Source organism: Podarcis vaucheri (genome assembly GCF_965113315.1).
Source record: "Podarcis vaucheri genome assembly, chromosome: 3".
NCBI lineage: Eukaryota > Metazoa > Chordata > Lepidosauria > Squamata > Lacertidae > Podarcis > Podarcis vaucheri.
This window is the reverse complement of record NC_138761.1, coordinates 40,953,433-40,972,227: the sequence shown is the minus strand read 5'-3', so window position 1 is coordinate 40,972,227 and position 18,795 is coordinate 40,953,433. Positions and strand designations below refer to the sequence as shown.

The following is an 18,795-nucleotide window of genomic DNA, read 5'->3' as shown; positions in this document are numbered from 1 at the left end:
GTTTGGGAGGAGAATCGGAGTTCTGTGCAATTGCTTTTAAGTGAGCACAAAAGGGGAGGTGCCGGGCTGTGATAAGGTTCCTTTGGTCAAGGGAAAGATACATTTACTAATCACAGATGGAGGCTGTGAAGTGAGTGACCTGGCAGAGGTACCACAGGTGTTGGTTTCCATCCACAGGAGGTACATATAGACATATATTGGTGCAGTCAGTGGCCATTCCCCACCTCCTTGCCTAACCCAACGATTAGCCAGTTCTGAAATTGCTGGTCAGGATATGGTGGGAAGAGGGTTAGATGACTTGCTCCAAACTTGTCAAGTTACGACTTCGGGTACTTCATGTTCCTGTTGATTTTCTTGCCCTAGTTCAGAGACCATTTGGATCTAGGCTCCGTCCAAGACCTTGGACAGTTCTATTCTGTCCTGGTTTTTACTTAACTGGCATCTTGCAGTTCCCTTTCCACCATCACCTTACTTAGTGCGGTTTGATGTTAAGTTAGGTGTAGTGAACATGCCTTGGAGCTCCTTCCCAGGATGTGTTTCCAGTGGGATCAGGCAAAGATCAAACACGGAGGGGGGAGGAGGAGGAGGAGGAGAGGGGGGAGGGGACAAGAGCGTGTGACTAGACTGCTAATGATCTTGCAGCCACTAGCCGCTTGCTGTTGATCAGGCCACACTGGGGACAGGGCTTTCCTCCCAACTCCTTGTGTTAAGCTCGAAAGGAACAGAGTGGGTCACCTCCCACCAGGATCAACAAGTATTCTCCGCAAAAGGCAGATTCCCCCCACCCCCCTTCCAGTGCTCCTCTGATAATATTCCTGTCATTTCTGAACAGTCCAAGCCTCTCTTTCTCCTCTTAATGTGCCGTTTCAGAGGTCCCTCTCTTGCTGCTTGCCTGGATTACTGGCCTCTCTCCCCTTGTGTGCATAATGGGGGTTGGGGGTGGAAGGGGAGAGATTTTGCAGACCAAAGCTCCTCCTTAAGTAGAAACCTCTGAGAAGACTTTTTTAGCGCCTGAGATGGAAAGGGTTTTAACTCCTGTCCCAGGGGGCCTTCCAAAGTAGCTGGATTGTTTGTTCCAGTCCTAAACAGTTACAAAGCTCTTTTAATGAGGCTGCAGAGATTAGGGGGAGGGGGAGGAGGGAAAGGGGTAGTTGTGGTGTGAAGGAGTAAAGTGTATGTGTGTGTGTGTGTGTAATTTATTGGATTAACCTTTTCCTTGGCTCAGACTGGAACCGGGCACCTTGTTGTAAAAGCAGGAGGTAGTGGTTTCAAGAAGGGAGTCTTTCTTGGTGACCTGCATTTTCCCTAGCGCCCAGTTTGCTCTATCTTTGCTCTAAGGCAGAATCTGTCTTATGGGAAACTCTGAAGTGAGATGGAAAGATAGCCATCGTATAGAAACAATGAGTAAAAGCCCAAGCCAGCAAAGGAGATGGGTGGAAGCAGCCTGACCTTCAGAAGGGCACTAGGCCCTTTTGTCCCTCGGAAGGATCCCGCCCCCCCTTTAGTGTCTTCCCTGCGATGGAGAAAAGTTCGGTGTAAATGGGGACAAATTGCCCTCTGCCTAAGCATTGCTGCTTTGGTTAGCTGAGGATTGCCCAGTCGCAACAGCAGAGAACATAATTCAGCACTGTAGGCAAGCAAAGCACCTTCATGTTTCTGATATAGACTCAAGGTGACACTGCTGTATAAATAGCTCCAAGAGGCTGTCTCGATCCCAAGGCAAACGGCATGAGCAATGCTGTGAAAATATTGTACGTGATGGCTAACAACTGTGTCGTTACAGGAGCAATGGAGATAGATGGCAATCCCTTTCAGGAGAATACCTCGATGTAATACAGCTGATCTCTGTTAATCAGCAGTATTCAGTCTCGTCTTAACACATACTTAAAAAAAACAACAACCCAGAGTAAATCTCCATTTAGTGTCTGGAATGATTTCTAGTGGCCTTTCAGCCAGCTCCGAAACTAGAGGTTTTAGCAGAGCAAAGTGTTGTAAGCAAGAGCGTAGCCCAGGCATGGGGAGCCAGTATCTCTCCACATGTTGCTGGATTATGGCTCCCATCATCTTGGTCTATTGGCTTGCTGGTTGGGGCTGATGGGATTTGGAGTCTAACAAGACATTGCAGGCCACAGGTTCCACATCAATGCCTTAGTTGGCAGTCCCTTTCCTAAATGTATTTTTGTTTTGTTTTGAACATTGAAGATAGAGAGCGAGAGCAAGAGAGAGAGAGCGCTATTTCAAGTGAAATTAGCAGGACTTTGAAAAAACAACACAAAGTACCTCAAAGGCAACTTTAGCTAAAAAGTAATGAGCAGCTTGTAGCTGATTCAGAATCTCCCAAAGAAGAATAAGAGGAAATAAAGGGTGGCAAGCTGAGGCATTTTGCTCTTTCACTAGGGCCCTGAATGTGTTTGGCCTGCATTGTGTTCTTGCCTACTCATGTGGGAACAGGTGCATGCGATCACGTTTGCTGCAGGTGTGGTATTCCATCATAAACTGGAGGAGTCCCAGGACAGCTTGCCACTTGATGCTTGCTCATAAGGGCTACGTGCGATACGCGGTGCCGGCGAGGTGGGTGGACACCTGCCTGACAGCTGTGGCAGCTTGCCATCTCACTTGCAGGCTGTGCATCTGAGGCCTCGGACGCAACTTTTCCTTGACTATATTCCAGCTGCCTGCTGGCCTTGGTTGGTTACTGGGGTTCAGGTGTGGCTTCTTCCTCCCAAATCACGGTTATACCTGTTGTCATCACCTTCACCCTGGGATAGAAACCGCTCCCTGTTTTTGAATAGAAATCTTCCTCTGTTCTTAACATTGTAGCCTGTTGACTACCAAGCTCTCTTTGCTAAGAAAGCCAGCCAGTTGTGAGTTTTCTTTCTGTTTAAGAACAGGTGGTTCTGTCCACTTGGCCAACACACAGTTTAGGCTGCTTAGATTTCATGGATGTAAATGTGAGTTCAGCAGCCGAGCTGTTCAAGAGCACAGGCCGGGCATCTTCTGCTGCGTTCCTCTCGCTTCTCCTGCAGCCACCTTTGTGGGTTCTTATCCATTATCTGCAGATCAGGACTGTTGACACTAATGGAATGGCCTGATGGCCTTCTCTCCTCACTGAAACTGGATTATCGACCTTGGCTGAGTAACTCAGAGATCTGAAACTAAGCATCACTCAAATTCCTTGAAGTTTTGGGACAGAAACCGAGAGACTTGGAGGCATATTAGTAGCAAATGCAAACCAAAGGGGAAATTTTATGTGAATACTTCCCCCCTTCCTCAATTTTAAACCCCCATTACTCTCTCTAAAATAAATGTGCAAACTGCTTGCATATAGATATGGCCACCTGCTGTCTACCTGTGCCATCCTTCTTCACTGTTCTGGCTAAATTTCCATTCATGCAGCTATAGAAATTAATTTGTTGACTAAACGTGCAACCTGCAAATTGTGTGTTGCTTGTATATATACGCCACACGTTCACCCCAAAACACATAGACACCAGCGAAGAGAATGGCTTAGCTGGAAAACCAGGACTGTTAATAGTGACTTCCTAAGGGTTTTAGTATTTGAGCACTTGAGAAAGGAGCTGGTTTTGAAGAATGCCATTTAAACAGTTCTCTGATAACAAGAACTATAGAGCGTATCTTGGGCAGGTTAGATGTGAGATAGGTGCTTGTTTGCGATGGAGTGATTGAGGAAAAAAAGATGGAAGTACTTTCAGGGATGGTGAGGACTAACACTTACCCGATTTTAATGGGACATCTAATTTCAAAGACTTGTGGGGAAACAACCCAACATTTTGTGGTACTGCATTTAAGACTATTTATTTATTATATTTATATTCCTCTTTTGTTCCAGGCAGCTCTAGGTAGCATGAACGTTCTACCTCCATTTCATATTCACAACAGACTTGTGAAGTAAGTTAGGCTGAGAGAAAGTGACTGGCCCCGGGTCACCCAGTGAGCTGTATGGTGATTATAGCTCTAGTCTCCCAGGCCCTGGTCCAAGGCTAAGCACCATACCACACGCTGGCCCTGAGACTAGCTAGGAGGAGCCACCACTCTTGTGCAGATGTAGCACAGGTAGAGTCTCCAACCTGAGGGACACTTGTTCTCCGAATCTGCCTCGCATCACGCCATGCCCATCCTGTTACGAAACTAGGAAGGGGAAACTTTTTTGATTGTGGACCCTTTAACGGCTCTGCCAGCTCCCTTTGGCGCTCTGCTCCTGGAGTGCATTGTAGCAGGCAGGCCCCTTTTCGAAATACCTTCTACTGACTTTCCATGGAACAGGGACGTGTACAAATCTCGTGGCATATTTGTCATGTCAGCGCTAGAAGGTCACCAATGTTGTTTTCTCCTCAGCCACCCCGCTCCCCAGTTCAGCTTTGCTCTCTTGTGTTTCGACCTTAATAATCTGAAATGCCTTTGAGAGCAGCTAGTTGCACTTCTGTTGCCTGTTAAAGTGACAGGGAGAAGAGCTTTCTGTGAGTTCTCTCTTCCTGAGCTCCCCTTCGTTCACGGACGGGGCCTGTGGAACTTGGCTCTCTTGGGCCTTCCTTCCCCCCTGCCCTTTCCTTGCCCTGATGGGTGGCATTTGAAGCCCACTTTCCCTCCTGTCTCTGTGGGTGTTTCAGTGTGGAAACTGGAGAAATACACCCCACAAATGAAAAGAAAGAAACAATTCCACGCAGCCCTGCCGTACCCCAGAAGTGTTTCAGCTGATAATTCAGACACGTTCCTTTGAGGATGTCTCATTTCCCAGTGAAGAGAAGAATTGCAGACTTGCAACTGTTTGCCATCAACATTTTTGTAGTAATGCCACAAATTATGGCAGGCCTCATCTGCACTTTATCATAACTGTAGTATCATGCCCCCCCTCAAAGAATCCTGGGAAATGTAGTTTGTCAAGGGCACTGAGGGTTGTTAGAAGACCCCTGTTCCCCTAACAGAGTTACCATTCCCAGAGTAGTTTAACAACTTCCTAAAGATCACTGGGAACTGTAGCTCTGTGAGAGGAATAGGGCTTTCCTCACAATGCTCAGCACCCATAAAAAACTACACTTCCCAGGATTCTTTGCAGGGGGAGCCATGACTGTTTAAAATGGTGTCTTGATTTTGCCTTGCTGTAGAGTCCTGGGAAGCAACTTGGTTCTCTTGTTTAAAAGCATTTTTTTCTGGAGACAGGTTAACAGTATTTTTGTGTTTTGATGAATTTTCTCTTGTTTTCACAGTTCTCGCAGGCTGCTCCTGCCCAGGGAGATGGGGAAAAGCAACAGAGTGAGGGTAAGTGGCTTCTCTTCCTTCTGCTCCCCTAATTGGCATGGTGGGTGCAGATACATTATGGGAGAAGGATGGCAGGTTGTGGAGGTGGATTGGATCCATTTGCTGGGCTGCTGAGGGGGGGGGAGCCTCATTAATTCTGCCACCTTCTGGAAAATGGGTATAAACTGTGGGGGATCAAGCACACATATTAAAAGGAAGGAATGGGAAATACAAGTTGAACAGTTAACAACCAGATTTAACCTTGCCTTAGCTTCACTATATCCCAGCTTGTCCCCCCCCCACCATTAAAATTGCTCCAACTAAGAAAAATATTGTTTTGTTTTGGAGCACAGTCAGTGTGAAACCCTGAGTTTTACCAAACCCTATAAAACATATTTTCTGAAGCTTATTTTTCAGTTTCCAGGATGCTTGCCCTTTAATTTGAATTAATTAAAAATAAAATTAATGCCCCCCCATTCTCAGCAACCCTTTGAAGAAGTACGGAGGAATTTGCCATGGTTTCTGTGGAAGGTTTGGCATTTATTTGTTATCACTGGGCACCTATGCATCTTTCCCATTGGCAAGCCTTTGACCCAGGTTGTATTGTTCAGACACAGAAGCAAGACACCAAACTATTAACCAGTGTTTGAGTCTTCCAAAGATCATGCCGCTGGCAAACCTGAGTTAGGGAATTAAGAGGAGATAATTTTCCAGTCAATTCCCTCTCTATCCTTAGCAGCAGTGAAACTTATCAGAACGTTGGCCATCTTTTCAAATGCTGCCATCCTTGGCATACTTACCTTGGGACAAACGTCACTGAACATAGTGGGGTTTACTTTGGAGGAAACATGCACACGATGGCACTGTCAGTGTATTGGGAGGAGGGAAAACGCATGTGGTGGTGTGTGGGCGTGTTTTAATTTTTAGATCAGTTGTTCTGCACAAGGCAGGGCATTGGGGCTGAACTTTTCCAGTCAATACATTGCTGGGGATCAGAGTCCAGTATAGCTGGGAATATGGGCAAAGGGTGACTAGAAGCTCCTTAGTGCGTCTGACGTTATAGATGTTGGAACAGGCAATTCAGCCACTTCTGGGGCCAGGATGTTGTGACTATACTGATTTGGAGGGGAGTGGTGGTGGGTCTGAAGGGATTTGCTTTCTGAACCAGGGGGACCCAACATGCTGCCCTCCGGATGTTTTTGGACTAGAGCTCTCGTCAGCTGTGGTCAGCTTGGCCAATGTTGAGGGGTGATGGGAGTTGCAGTCCAACAACATCTGATGGACACCATGTTGACTGTCCTGGTCATTGGACTTTCAGCAAGTGCTGGGCAATTAGGTCTTGTTCTGGAAGTGAGTGCAGCCTTTTCACAACAAGCCTCTCTCTCTCTCGAGAGGGAGCAGCCAGCTCCCTGCTCCTTGCAAAAGTCTTATATCTTGCATGAATGTGCATCATAAAAGAGAAGGTTGAGAGATGCTGGAGGCAGGAATAGCATTGGGTGAAGAGGTGGAGCCAAGAGGAGGATTTAGTGAGTAAAGAGAGCAGAGCTTATTTTGATAGGTGACTGAATCACCTCAGCAAGACTTACTTCCTAGTTGTGAGGACCTCAGTTTAACAATACATGATGCAAACTTTGGACCTTTAGGCTGTGCAGTCTCCACCCACAGTGAGATCACCAAGTTGCTGTTTTCCAGCTTTGCAATGTACCACTTTTGCAACGGCAATGTCACCTGCCTGCTTTGGGACACTCAGGGAGTGGCACTGGGCTGCTGTTCTTAGTGCAGGGCACCAGGGGGCAGCCTCTCATCTTGCCACAGTAGGTTACAATTGCAACAATTTCTTTTGGCTGGGTAAACTAGAGGAGCATTGCCAGAGGCTTATAGGAGAGCAAGTTTGTAACAACGGACCCATTTTATATTGTCGCTGGATTTCTTTTCCTGGTGGGACAGTTGAACATTTGTTACTCTCTGGGTTTGTTTTAACTAAATGGGAGGAGAATTGTTGAGTTCTAGAGGAAGGAGTAGGACCGGAATTCTGAGTTTCTCTTCCCAATTATTGCGTACTCATGCTTAACCTCTGTTCCTTAATATTCACAGAGCATGTACTGGTTTGGGGATGAAAGATCACTTTGTTCCCCTGGGGTTTTATATGGGCTTAGGCTTACACTGGTCTTCATTGATTAAAATGATTTATTCTGGGGATAGCCACTTGTATTTTACTGTTCCTGGCCAACGACTACTTAGCTGTCGGTCTACATGATTTAGGAGTACAGTAAATTGTAGCGCAATCCTATGCATGCATACTTGGAAGTAAGCGCGCCAGGTTTAATTTCTGCTATCCACAAGGGGATCGGCCACCTGTGGAGCCTGTATATATACAACTCTGTGTGGGTAGGCCAAAGCCGTGGGGTTGATCTCTAGATTTTCTGTGGAGGATCAAATGGACATATTTACCGTATGTTTTGCTCTATAAGACTCACTTTTCCCCTCCTAAAAAGTAAGGGGAAATGTGTGTGCGTCTTATGGAGCGAAAGCAGGCTGCGCAGCTATCCCAGAAGCCAGAACAGCAGGAGGGATTGCTGCTTTCGCTGCGCAGCGATCCCTCTTGCTGTTCTGGCTTCTGGGATTCAGAATATTTTTTTTCTTGTTTTCCTCCTCCAAAAACTAGGTGCGTCTTATGGTCTGGTGCGTCCCATAGAGCGAAAAATACGGTAGGCCTATGCTGCATAGGATTGTATGTGTGCAGGCCCTGGGTTGTCCCTGTGTGGGTGACAGAGACAGGGGCAGCTCCACACACAGGGCCAGATCAGACCTCATAAGAACATGCAGACATAAGACGAGCCGGCTGGATCAGGCCCATGGCCCATCTTGTCTGGCTTCCTACTCCCAACCAGATGCTCGTGGGAAATCAGCAACCAGGACCCACTTTACCACCTGTGATTCCCACCAACTGGTATTCAGAGACGTATTACCTCTGACAGTGGAGGTAGAATTTGGAATTTACATACCTTTGAAATACGTGGACCAGCGCAGAGAGAATCCAAAAAAACCACGTTTGCTTTCAGGGGGAATGCTTCCTCCCTGTAGTATGCATATACGGGGAAACCTCTGGCTGCTGTGATTGCTCATTAGATTGTATAGCCCTTTATGTTGAGCTGCAGGTATATCAATGGCAGCAGAGGTTCAAGCTGTGGTTCATGGTTGATGCTATTCTATCACAAAGCAATTGTTTGGGTTCCTTCATCCTTTAGCTTTAGGCCTGATATCAGTTCTACAGAATGCTATGTACTGAAACTGTCCAGCCAAATTGGCTTTGCTGTCAAAAGCAGGCTCCTGGTTTTGTAGGTTTATCCTAATTACATTTCAAATGCTGTTTAAAGACACTGGAACATGCCTCTCGTGTGCAGATGATCAAGAAGCAGCCAGTTAAAGTGGCAGCTTCTATAGGAAATCGCTTGTGACAGTGTGTTTTATCACCATGCATTGTCATGATTGTCACAGACGAATATAAGTGGTGGGCAGATGTGGAACAGTCACTGAGCTAGATTCAGGCAACTGCATTTAAAGCTCACCTGCAGATTCACTCTGCTACATTAATAATGAAATTTATCATAATGCACGATCTATAAAGCACCACAACTGTATGTGTAGCCACAGATGAGGGACTCTACAACACATGCTCTCTCCTTCCAGTTGTGCATCACTTTCTCCACAAAGCTGCCTGATTCTGCCATCTGGGATTGATATCTTAGAATTTAGTAGCACTAATTCTCAAAATTATTTATATTCACACAGTTTCCCTTTCTTATTCCTCATCTTAATGTGTAACTCATTGTAGGCAACGGAAACCGTCAGGCCACTTTCTTTGGAAGCTCCTAGCTGGTTTACATTTCTGCTTCTTGTGCTGTAGATGTGGCTGTGTATTGGGATTCCAAGATTCTTAGAGGCTAGGCAACCCCTCTCTTCACCCCCTTCCATTTAAAGGTGAAAATGTCAGAATAAAAAAAGGAGAGCACGATGCCTATTGATTATATTTGGGCACCTGGCGTATTTCTTTGAGTGATATGCAGATTACATGTTCAGTTGCACATTTTGTTCTGTGTAATTAAGTGCAGCCCTCCAGATTTTGATGAATTTTGATGTGACCGGGGGTGAAGAGGTTGCTCATGTAAGAACAGTGGATAAATCAACACACTTAATTGCTACCACTTTGCATACTCTGTAAAAAAACCCCCACACCTGCTGGCTTTTGTGTTTTTGCAGCATGGATGGAAGGGATCTTGAGATGCTCTGTCTCTGTGCCCATAGCTGCTTGGCACTGGTGTGTGTGTGTATGTACATACATATACATATACATATACATATACATATACATATACATATACATATACATATACATATACATATATTACAGTGGACTCTCGGGTTACATTACCTTCGGGTAATGTAACTTTGGGGTTGCGAACGTGGCAAACCCGGAAGTATATACTTCCAGGTTTTGCCATGCGTGCATGTGCAGAAGCACTCTATTACACCATGCATATGCGCAGAAGCGGCGCCTCTAGATACGGACTTTTTGCGGTACGTACAGACCCCCAGAACGAATTAAGTCCGTATCCGGAGGGTCCACTGTACGCAGACGCATACTGAGCAGAAAAATTATTTTTACCCTAACAAGTTCCTTGCTGCCTCATGCTAGGAAAGGTGTGAATAATCAGCAATGTGGTTACGTGTCTGGCTGCATGCCTGCAAGTTTCCCAGGCGCTGAATTGTTTAATTCTCCAGTTTATAGATAGCTGTATTTTAAGGTTAAGGTCACTCTGAAGGGGAAGGAGAAGGAGGTGGCCCCATACCAGGCAAGAAAGGATATGAGAGGCTGATTCCAGACTTTGGACTGGGCAAAGGAGGGGGGAGGCGAAAGCAATGAGGGGGCTTGCATTTCCTCCATGAGCACTGCCAGTCAGTACTCTGCATTTTTGCTTCCTGAGCAACTGCCTCTTTAATAGGCACTTAGGCAGGGCAGCCCATAGAAATCCCAGGCGGAGCCTCCTCCTTAGTTATACCTGCTGCCAGCAGCACTGTGGCACTGTCAGCTCCACATGACCGAGAATTAACTTTTGACAATTAATTGAGAAGCCCTGAGCTCAAAGCCTGGCAGCTTCTGTACATTCCTTTCTTCCCTCCCTCCCTCCCTGCACCTCCACTGCTTCGATGGAACAACCTTTATGCAGGTTTGTCACAGGTTCAGGGCTCTTCAGAAACGCTTACCGGAGTCCCTTTTTTTTCCATGATGCAAGCAGTTTGTGCTTGTTATCACACCGGGTTATCAACCTCACTACTGCAGGGACTCTGCATACGGCACAGGCGTATGATCTGAAGGCAAGAAAGCTCGGGTCAGATGCTATCTGCTGTGTCTGTGAACTGAGCCCTGCTAGCAGCTTTTTTAAAAAAGCAGTTGCACGCTGGAGGAAGAAGGAACAATCCCATGCTGCTGGGAGTGTATTTGGAAGTAGGCAGCACAATCTTGGGACGAGGACTTTGCACGCTTGCATGTGTTCCTTTTGTGTTGCTCTGCAGCCTTTCCTCCCCAAGTCCGAGCTCTGCTGTGCACTTGGGAACATTGGGAAATTGGTGTGTGTGGAAATTGGTTAAGTTTTTCTCTCTTGGCATATGCACAAGGTCTTTGGGGAAGGGCTGCAGCTCAGTAGTGGAACAACTGCTTTGCATGCAGAAGGTCACCAGTTCTGTCTGCAGGGTGTCTGGGTAGGGCTGGGAAAACCCCTTAACCGAAGCCCTGGACTGCTGGTCAGTGTAAACAATACTTAGCTAGATTGACCAATGGACTAATAGTATAAAAATTATAATTTGCACATACCTTTGCTCACTTTTTTGGGTGATCTTTTCCAACATAAAGCAGTGTATAATTTCTTGAAATCGAGAAGGCAGCTTCCTATGTTTGTATAGCATGGGAAATCTGCAGCTGAAATGGGTGCACCTCAGCCCATTGCACCTTTTCTACTAGTTGCATATTTGAGGCCCTGTTCATGTCTTCAATACTGTTGGAATACAACACTTCCTTTTATATTCATAAAAAAATGGTGACACAAGTCTAATAACCGGTCTGCATAATGAAATACATTATTAAAGCTTATGGTGATGACGGGTTGGACTCAGGCTAAGGCTTTCCCCCAATACTGGAAGTCAGGTAGGATCCTTCCTGCAAACACACAAAGTACAGTGGTACCTCGGGTTAAGTACTTAATTCGTTCTGGAGGTCCGTTCTTAACCTGAAACTGTTCTTAACCTGAAGCACCACTTTAGCTAATGGGGCCTCCTGCTGCTGTCGCACCTCCAGAGCACAATTTCTGTTCTCATCCTGAAGCAAAGTTCTTAACCCGAGGTACTATTTCTGGGTTAGCAGAGTCTGTAACCTGAAGCATATGTAACCTGAAGTGTATGTAACCCAAGGTACCACTGTATAGAGCATGAAATACAAGCAATAGGAAGGGGGGGAGAAAAGTGCATTAATTTTGCTAATGCCATACCAATATACACCCTGTCTCATTGTAAAGTATGGAAGCAGCCTTGTTGGAGGGTGCTGGTAGCTTCTTTGCTCTTTGCCAGGTGGGGTGGGGTGGAGGAACATCCTGGGACACAAGCACTCCAGTGCTGAAATGAGGACGGAGTGAGAGCACAGCTCCGAAAAAAGGAACCTGAACATTTTATGAAAGGCTTGAAAAATGGCAGGTCATTCCTTCCTTTACTTTACCTTAAGGGTTTACCTGAGTGATGGACAGGTGTGCAGTAGGTGACTCTAGAACTTGCATAGCTGCTGTTCCAGATTCCATGCCAATCGCAATAAGCCTAATATTGTAGTTGAAGGAAAAAGCACATTTTCCTTGTGATGAAACATTATGTGATGAGTGCCAGGAAAATATCCCCACCGCAGAAGTGCTTCCTTAGGAGATGATGTCTGGTTGTTCCCAACAGCTGCCTTTTATTCTGTGGAAAATGCCAATTTTTAAGAGAGGCCCTGAAATGCACAATGTCTAGGACTTGTAGTGGATTTTTTGTTTTTCATATGGTGAGCTATTGGGCTGAGTTAACTGGGTTTGGTAAACTGGTTTCTGAGCACAGTGTGTCAAACTCCTCATTCCACTTCCACTAGCTTCAGGGGAATGCTGCTCTAATAAGGTCTGCCATGGTCCTCTGTGAGATCTGCTCTGATTTCTGAGGCTTGCAATTCGCTTTAGTTTCTGCCTTGCAAATGTGTTCAGAATATCTAGCTCATTAAAATTCAAACGGGCAAATGCTGAACCTGCCAGTGATTTGGCCCTATCTTGCTTTTCTACAACCCCTGTTCTACTCTGTATCTCCTTGGGTTTAAGTGCTTTTTAACTGAACTAATGCATTTATTGACAGCATGTTTCAGTGAGCCCATGAGATAATGGGAAAGGTATCTAGGCAGAAAGAGCACCGAGTGCAGAGCCATTAATCCACACACCCACAGCCCTGTTTCCTACGTTGCCTTGAAACAGCTTACGAATGATCACAGTGCAAAACAGAGATGTTCTTAATTCCTAATTTCTCTCCCTACCCCACTTCTTGTTTTTTTGTAGTTATCTCATTTCTGGTGGTCTTTGAGCGCAGTGCCTGCAGGACAATTGAGACCATGGTGGATATTTTCCAAGAATACCCTGACGAGGTGGAATACATTTTCAAGCCATCCTGTGTGCCCCTGATGAGGTGTGCAGGGTGCTGTAATGACGAGGCGCTGGAGTGCGTACCCACATCGACGTACAATGTCACCATGGAGGTGAGGTGATTTTACTTGCTAGGGATTTTACCTCAAGCGATTTTACTTGCTAGGGTGTGCTAGTGAAGTCAAAAGGAGCACAAGAGACTCCTTGCATCAGAAAATGGGGGAACTGACCTAGTGCTTTCTATAGCATTACAGAGACCTCTCCTCTCCTCTTGAGCGAAGGGTACCAAGCAGCTGTGAGAAATGTGGCTCTTTTGGGGGGGGGCAGGTATTACTGGGTTACTGCTTTTATTTTTATTTTATATACTGTGATATTTCTATGTGAACTGCCCTGAGACCTCCGGGTATAGGGTATTATAAGTAGTAGTAGTAGTAATAATAATAATAATAATAATAATAATAATAATAATAATAGCTTTTCGTGTGCTGCTTTTAGATCAGGTAGCCCCTCAAATTTGAGAAATAGCTAACTGGTCTAGAAGCAGAGTGTGAATTGTTGCCCTTCACTCAGCTGCTGGGCTGCCCAGCTGGAGTGTCTGTGATTTTTTGAGCAGCTTGAATGGGGAGAATCCATCTACTCCCTGACTGAATATGTTGCCCACTCCAATCTAGCTTACACACTACCCCTTGCACTAGATGAGCTTGAGGTTTTTTGTCCCCATTAAGTCTCATAGAAAAGCTGGGGATGGGGAACCTCTGCACCCTGAGATGCTCTTGGCCTGTAACTCCCACCATCTCTGACCATCGACCATGCTGGCTGGGACTGGAGGGAGCTGGAGTCCAGCAACATCTGGAGGGAACCCGTTAGCTAGCTACAAATCTGAGGATCTATGTGTAGACAGGGATCTCCTCAGGTCCATTGGCCCCTCTTCACTCTGGCTTCTGCTTAATTCCTGTTTTGGCTTCTGTATCTTCCAACCCCATCTCCCAGTGCAGCAGACTGTGGCATACAAAAGGAGCTGTGAACTTTCTTCTTCAAAACTTGGCCAGGTCAGGGTCCACTGGCCAAGCAAGAGTTCTGACTTGTTAGTTGCAAAGGCACTGCAGGGGTAGGAAGAACAACAATGCAGAGACAAATGGAAGAGCTTCCTCTCTCTTTTACTTTGAATTTAGTCATCCTGAAGGGAAATGGTTGGAAAGAATAGCTAAGGCCAAAGCATACTGTGAGGATGCACGCTTTCCACACAGAGCACAGCCAATACGCCTCTGCCAGAACTTGCTTCCTGTCTATTCCTCTCAGCTTTGCAAAAATGTCTTGAATCCGAATCCGCATCCGTGCCTAAGAAAACAACGGCTGATGCCCCCCAGTTACCATTTACAGATGTCAACCTGCCATTCTAGACCTGGCCACACCCAAACAGAGGGCGTAAATGCCGTGGTGGTTTTTTGGTATCCAGACCCAAGACCACAAGTGGCAATGTGGATTCCAAGGAAACCAGTTCTACTAATGACCTTAGTGAAGTATGGAGTTAAGCTTGCATACCTGCCAGTTATCATTTCGGCGGTGCCACCCTTGCGTGCTGTTGCACAAGGCAGAGGAACAGGCCCCCAAGCTGAAGGGTTTATCACCTAAACCTGCTGTTCACCAAACAGACTACACTAGCAAGCCTGTCTCTGAGACAGAGTTTAGTGTCTGCAGGACTAGGGAGCCTCATTATTTATAGCATTAGTACCCTGCTCTCCACCCATCTTGCATGCAAGCAGTTCAGACATGACAGTCCCTGCCTGCAGGTGTGAAATCTGAAAGATCTAACACAAAAGGAAAAGGGAGGGAAGAGGAGAAAAAGCAAACTCAGATGCCAGTTCTTAAAAGTTGAATAGTTATTTTAGTGACCAGTTCAGGGCCAGGAGGGGTCCATTCAGCAGAGCTGATGGATTGAGCCCTGCTTCCCGTTTCTTCTGCTAAGGCAGCCTCCTGGAATGGCTGCTTCCAGTGGACAAGCGAGAGAAGAGGCCCGATAGAGTTGGCTGATGGAATGAGCCCTGCATGTGTGGTTTGCTCCTGCACGCGTCTCTCTTTCCTTAGTATTGCAAATGCACACGCACTCAGCAGCAACCTGCACTTCAGGTTTCATCATCCTGTGTGCTCTACATACATTTGAAATCACTGTGGCTGCCAAAAGTCTCCTGAGTCTGTAGCTGCCTTGCTCAAGTCGTGTCTCATTGTGTCTTCCTGAATCCAGGCACCAATATGCCTCCAGAAATGGTCCTTTGCCCCACCTGTGGAGAAGCATGTCATTTTTGTGGGCAAGTAGGTTGCTTGGTAGCTAAAATTCAAGTAAGAGGAAGACAGTCGAAAAATATGTATAGACTTGCCCTTTTAACAAACTTCTGATTGAGGGTTCTTGTGCTGGTCATCCGGAGCAGGAATTACACAGTTTTATATTTCTTACTGCTTTAGAAAGCAAGTCTATATATGCCTACTCATGAGTAAGTCCTACTGAGTTCAGTGGGGCTTGCTCTCAGGTTAGGTGGGTATAGGATTGCAGCCTCTCTTAATTTTGTTTTGCCATAGTGCTGTTTGCCTCTTTGTTTTGAGAGGTTGTGATTGGTAAATGAGACTCAGCCTCTACCTTCTTTCTTTCCCCTCCTTTCATTTCAGATCCTGAGAATTAAACACTTTCAAGGCCAGCACTTAAGCCGGATGAGCTTCCAGCAGCACAGAGAATGTGAATGCAGGTGAGAGTGGATACCTTCTTGGAATTGAACCGACTGCTTTACAGTTGCATCTTAAAAAAAGAAAAGACTAAAAAGGTTCACAGCCTTAGTATGGAAGGGCCTCTGTTTGATGAGTGCTTGAAGGAGAATATTTCAATAGAGGTATTATGTTCTTAATATAATAGTTGTAGGTTGCTCGCCACCAATTAGGTATGTTCACAGGATGAATCATAGAATCATAGAGTTGGAAGAGACCACAAGGGCCATCAAGTCCAACCCCCTGCCAAGCAGGAAACAGATGGTGCAGACTGAAGCTGTGAATGCATAGTGCTCGCGAAGTTGGGGCAGGGACACCTAGTTAAACTCCCGCCTCCAACTTCTCTTGCCATGTGGACTTCCCTTTAGATCTTCACTCAACTGGTTGTAAACACCTGGAATGGGTTTATAGGTACGTTCAATCAAACATGGTTAGAAACAACCAGGAACCCTACTAAGCTGTGTCTCCCACTTGTGGGGAGGTTTCTAAGTGTGTTCAATGGAGCACACTTGCAAAACCCTCTTCAGAAGCTTCCATTTAGCTCTCTGTGACCTCTGATGCACGGGCCTAAGGAGGCATGCCAGGCCCCTCTGAATGGTCATTTCTAGCAAACCCCAGCCATGTGATGGCATTTGACAATTATGTTGACCTTCCTCACCATTTTCCGCAGTCTTCCTAGGGCTTCATTTTACGTATTTTGCATTCATTTTTACATATTTTTGAAATATTTTATATACAACAGTAGATAAAAGTATGTAACATATGTTTTGAAACCAGCCCTACCCCCTTCTGCCTCTGCTCCTGCCCACTGTTGGAATGCAGCCCCCGGAAGAAGGCCAGTCAGCTTAGGATCAGGCCCTTGGGCAGAAAGTGGCCCCCCCCACTCCCAATCTAAAGGGAAGCCCGTGTGCCTAGGGAAGCTGGGGGGGGGAGGAGCTTGTATGCTCACCCCTGCCTCCATCTCTTGCTTTTGAGCATCACATGTTCAGGCAAAATACCTGCACACAGCATGAGACTCCATTAGATGCCAATAGCTAGCTGTGAAACATCTTAGCATCATGGCCAGGAATTATTTTGCATCTGGCTGCGATAATTTATTTAAAATGTTTGTTAATGGCCCTTGATTGAGAGATTCCAGGATGGCTTACAGAAGTGTGAATAAAAACAAATTCGCACACAACATATAACACAAGCAAAATGCTGAAAGATTACACCCTTGTAATCATTTTTTTGGGGAGAGGGGGTTTAACATGGCGAAAGCGGGTGTGTGATACCTGTGTATATATTCTTGGTTCCCTCCTGATATCTCTTCTCTTGTCTTTCCACACAGAGAGAGACCAAAGAAAGAAGTGAAACCTAGACAAGAAAAGTAAGTAACTTGGCTTAAGTTCTTTTTCTCTTTTGGTGTTGGTAATTTCCCTCCCTCCCTCCCTCCTTTCCTTCCAATCATGGGAAACAATAACTGATTTAACAAACAAACAAACAAAATTGCCATCATAAGGGCTGCACCCTGAATCCATTCTTTGTAGGCAGATAACACATACACACACCTAGCTTTGATGACTATTGGTTCTTTCCTGCCTGATAACATACTGAAATGGCTTACTCATAGAAATTTGTAAAGAATAGCAAGGACAAAATTGGTAAAGAACAACAATGAAGCAACAGAATCTCCCCCTCCCTCCTTCCCTTTGGGAATGGATTCTAGGTTAAAGTTTCCTTCCATGAGCAGTTGTTGTTGTGGACACTGGAAATCATTGCCTCTCTCTTGCTGCTTGGGTGAAAACTTGCTGACTTATTCATAGCTGCTTGCATAGATTCCTAACACCAAGGCTATGCATGTGAGCTTTGCTGTCTCTCTCAGAGAAGGGGAGTTCTGCCAGCTATAGGGGGGAAAGCTGAAAGTAGAAGCCTGTTCAGAGTATGGGCAGTGAGGTGACATAAATGTGAATGAACTTCGCATACTGATCACAATGGGTAGAATAAAATTAAGTGAACCTTCTTGACATGTGAACCTTCTTGACATTGGATGGGCTGCCTTGTGGGAAAGGGACTAGCTGATGTTATAATGTGAATGGCGATCTGCTTTCAGCTTTGTGTGGACTAATGCGGCAGTGTTGATCGGGGGGGAAATCCCTCTCTATCCATCTCCCAGACCATACCGAACAAGGGCAAATGTAATATTTTCTCTTCCCGCTCCTGGATTAAAAATAATAATTACACATGCATTATGAGGGCATGAGTAGGACAGTGGACAGTCTCTGATTTGGTATGGCAGCTAGGCAGAAACAGAGAGAGAAAGGAGAAAGGAAGAAAGAAAGAGACTCTTAATGGCCAGCTATGTTGCCATTACCATGTTCTAACCTTCTCCTTGGGATTCGTTTCACGGAACCATCAAGAGGGGAGAGCCCAGCAAAGCACTTTCAGCTTGGCTTGTTCTTTCTGGAATATCTTGTTCAATGGAGTGGCTGAAAGAGATCAGGGTGTGCTGCTGCGATGGAGAGAAAATGCTCGTGTAGCCAAAGTCCTCTCACCTTCTGCTGAAACTTCCACTCCTCACCTTTGGCTGAACTTCAGGTGGCTTGCTTCACTTTGCAAATTTCGCAGAACATGGGGCACTCTGCTTTGAGTTAAGCTGAAATTCCTCTTGCGCTCGATGCTGTTGGTTTTGCTTTCCTCCTGGGGAATGTGTCCTTCACGAAGTCAAGCATTGTGGAAAGGTTTTCCTCAAGCAGGCACCACTCCCTCTGTCTTGTTTGTAGCTCTAGCTGCGATTTGGGGGGTGCTTACTCTGCCTGTAGTAAGGAAAAGAGAAACTTGTGCCAACCAACAGGCTTGAACAAGTCCCGGGAAAGATGCATCCAGTTACCCCCACAGCCCGCCTCTTCTTCCCATCCCATTGATGTGGACTTGCCTGTGGGAGGGAAGGAGGTAGATCTTGGGAGCGAGACGTAGGAACCTCTCAAAATGCTCTTGCTTCTTTCTGTGTGCACCTCTCCCTTGATCTTCTGCTGCTAACACAGGGAATCAGGATTCCCCAGACATCCACCTGGGTCATGGGGTTGGAGCTGAGCATTCCTGCCGA

At 45.9% G+C, this 18,795-nt stretch overlaps 1 protein-coding gene across 5 annotated transcripts in view; it reads left to right on the top strand.

Moving 5' to 3' along the window:
• VEGFA (vascular endothelial growth factor A) overlaps positions 1–18,795 on the top strand; it is a 29,845-nt gene that overhangs the window by 2,863 nt on the left and 8,187 nt on the right. For all 5 annotated transcript variants that reach the window (XM_082217143.1, XM_082217141.1, XM_082217140.1 and 2 more), the window contains exons 2-5: positions 5,226–5,277; positions 12,873–13,069; positions 15,618–15,694; positions 17,041–17,079. In XM_082217143.1, coding sequence (XP_082073269.1) covers positions 5,226–5,277; positions 12,873–13,069; positions 15,618–15,694; positions 17,041–17,079 — 365 coding nt within the window. The remainder of the gene's footprint in view (positions 1–5,225; positions 5,278–12,872; positions 13,070–15,617; positions 15,695–17,040; positions 17,080–18,795) is intronic.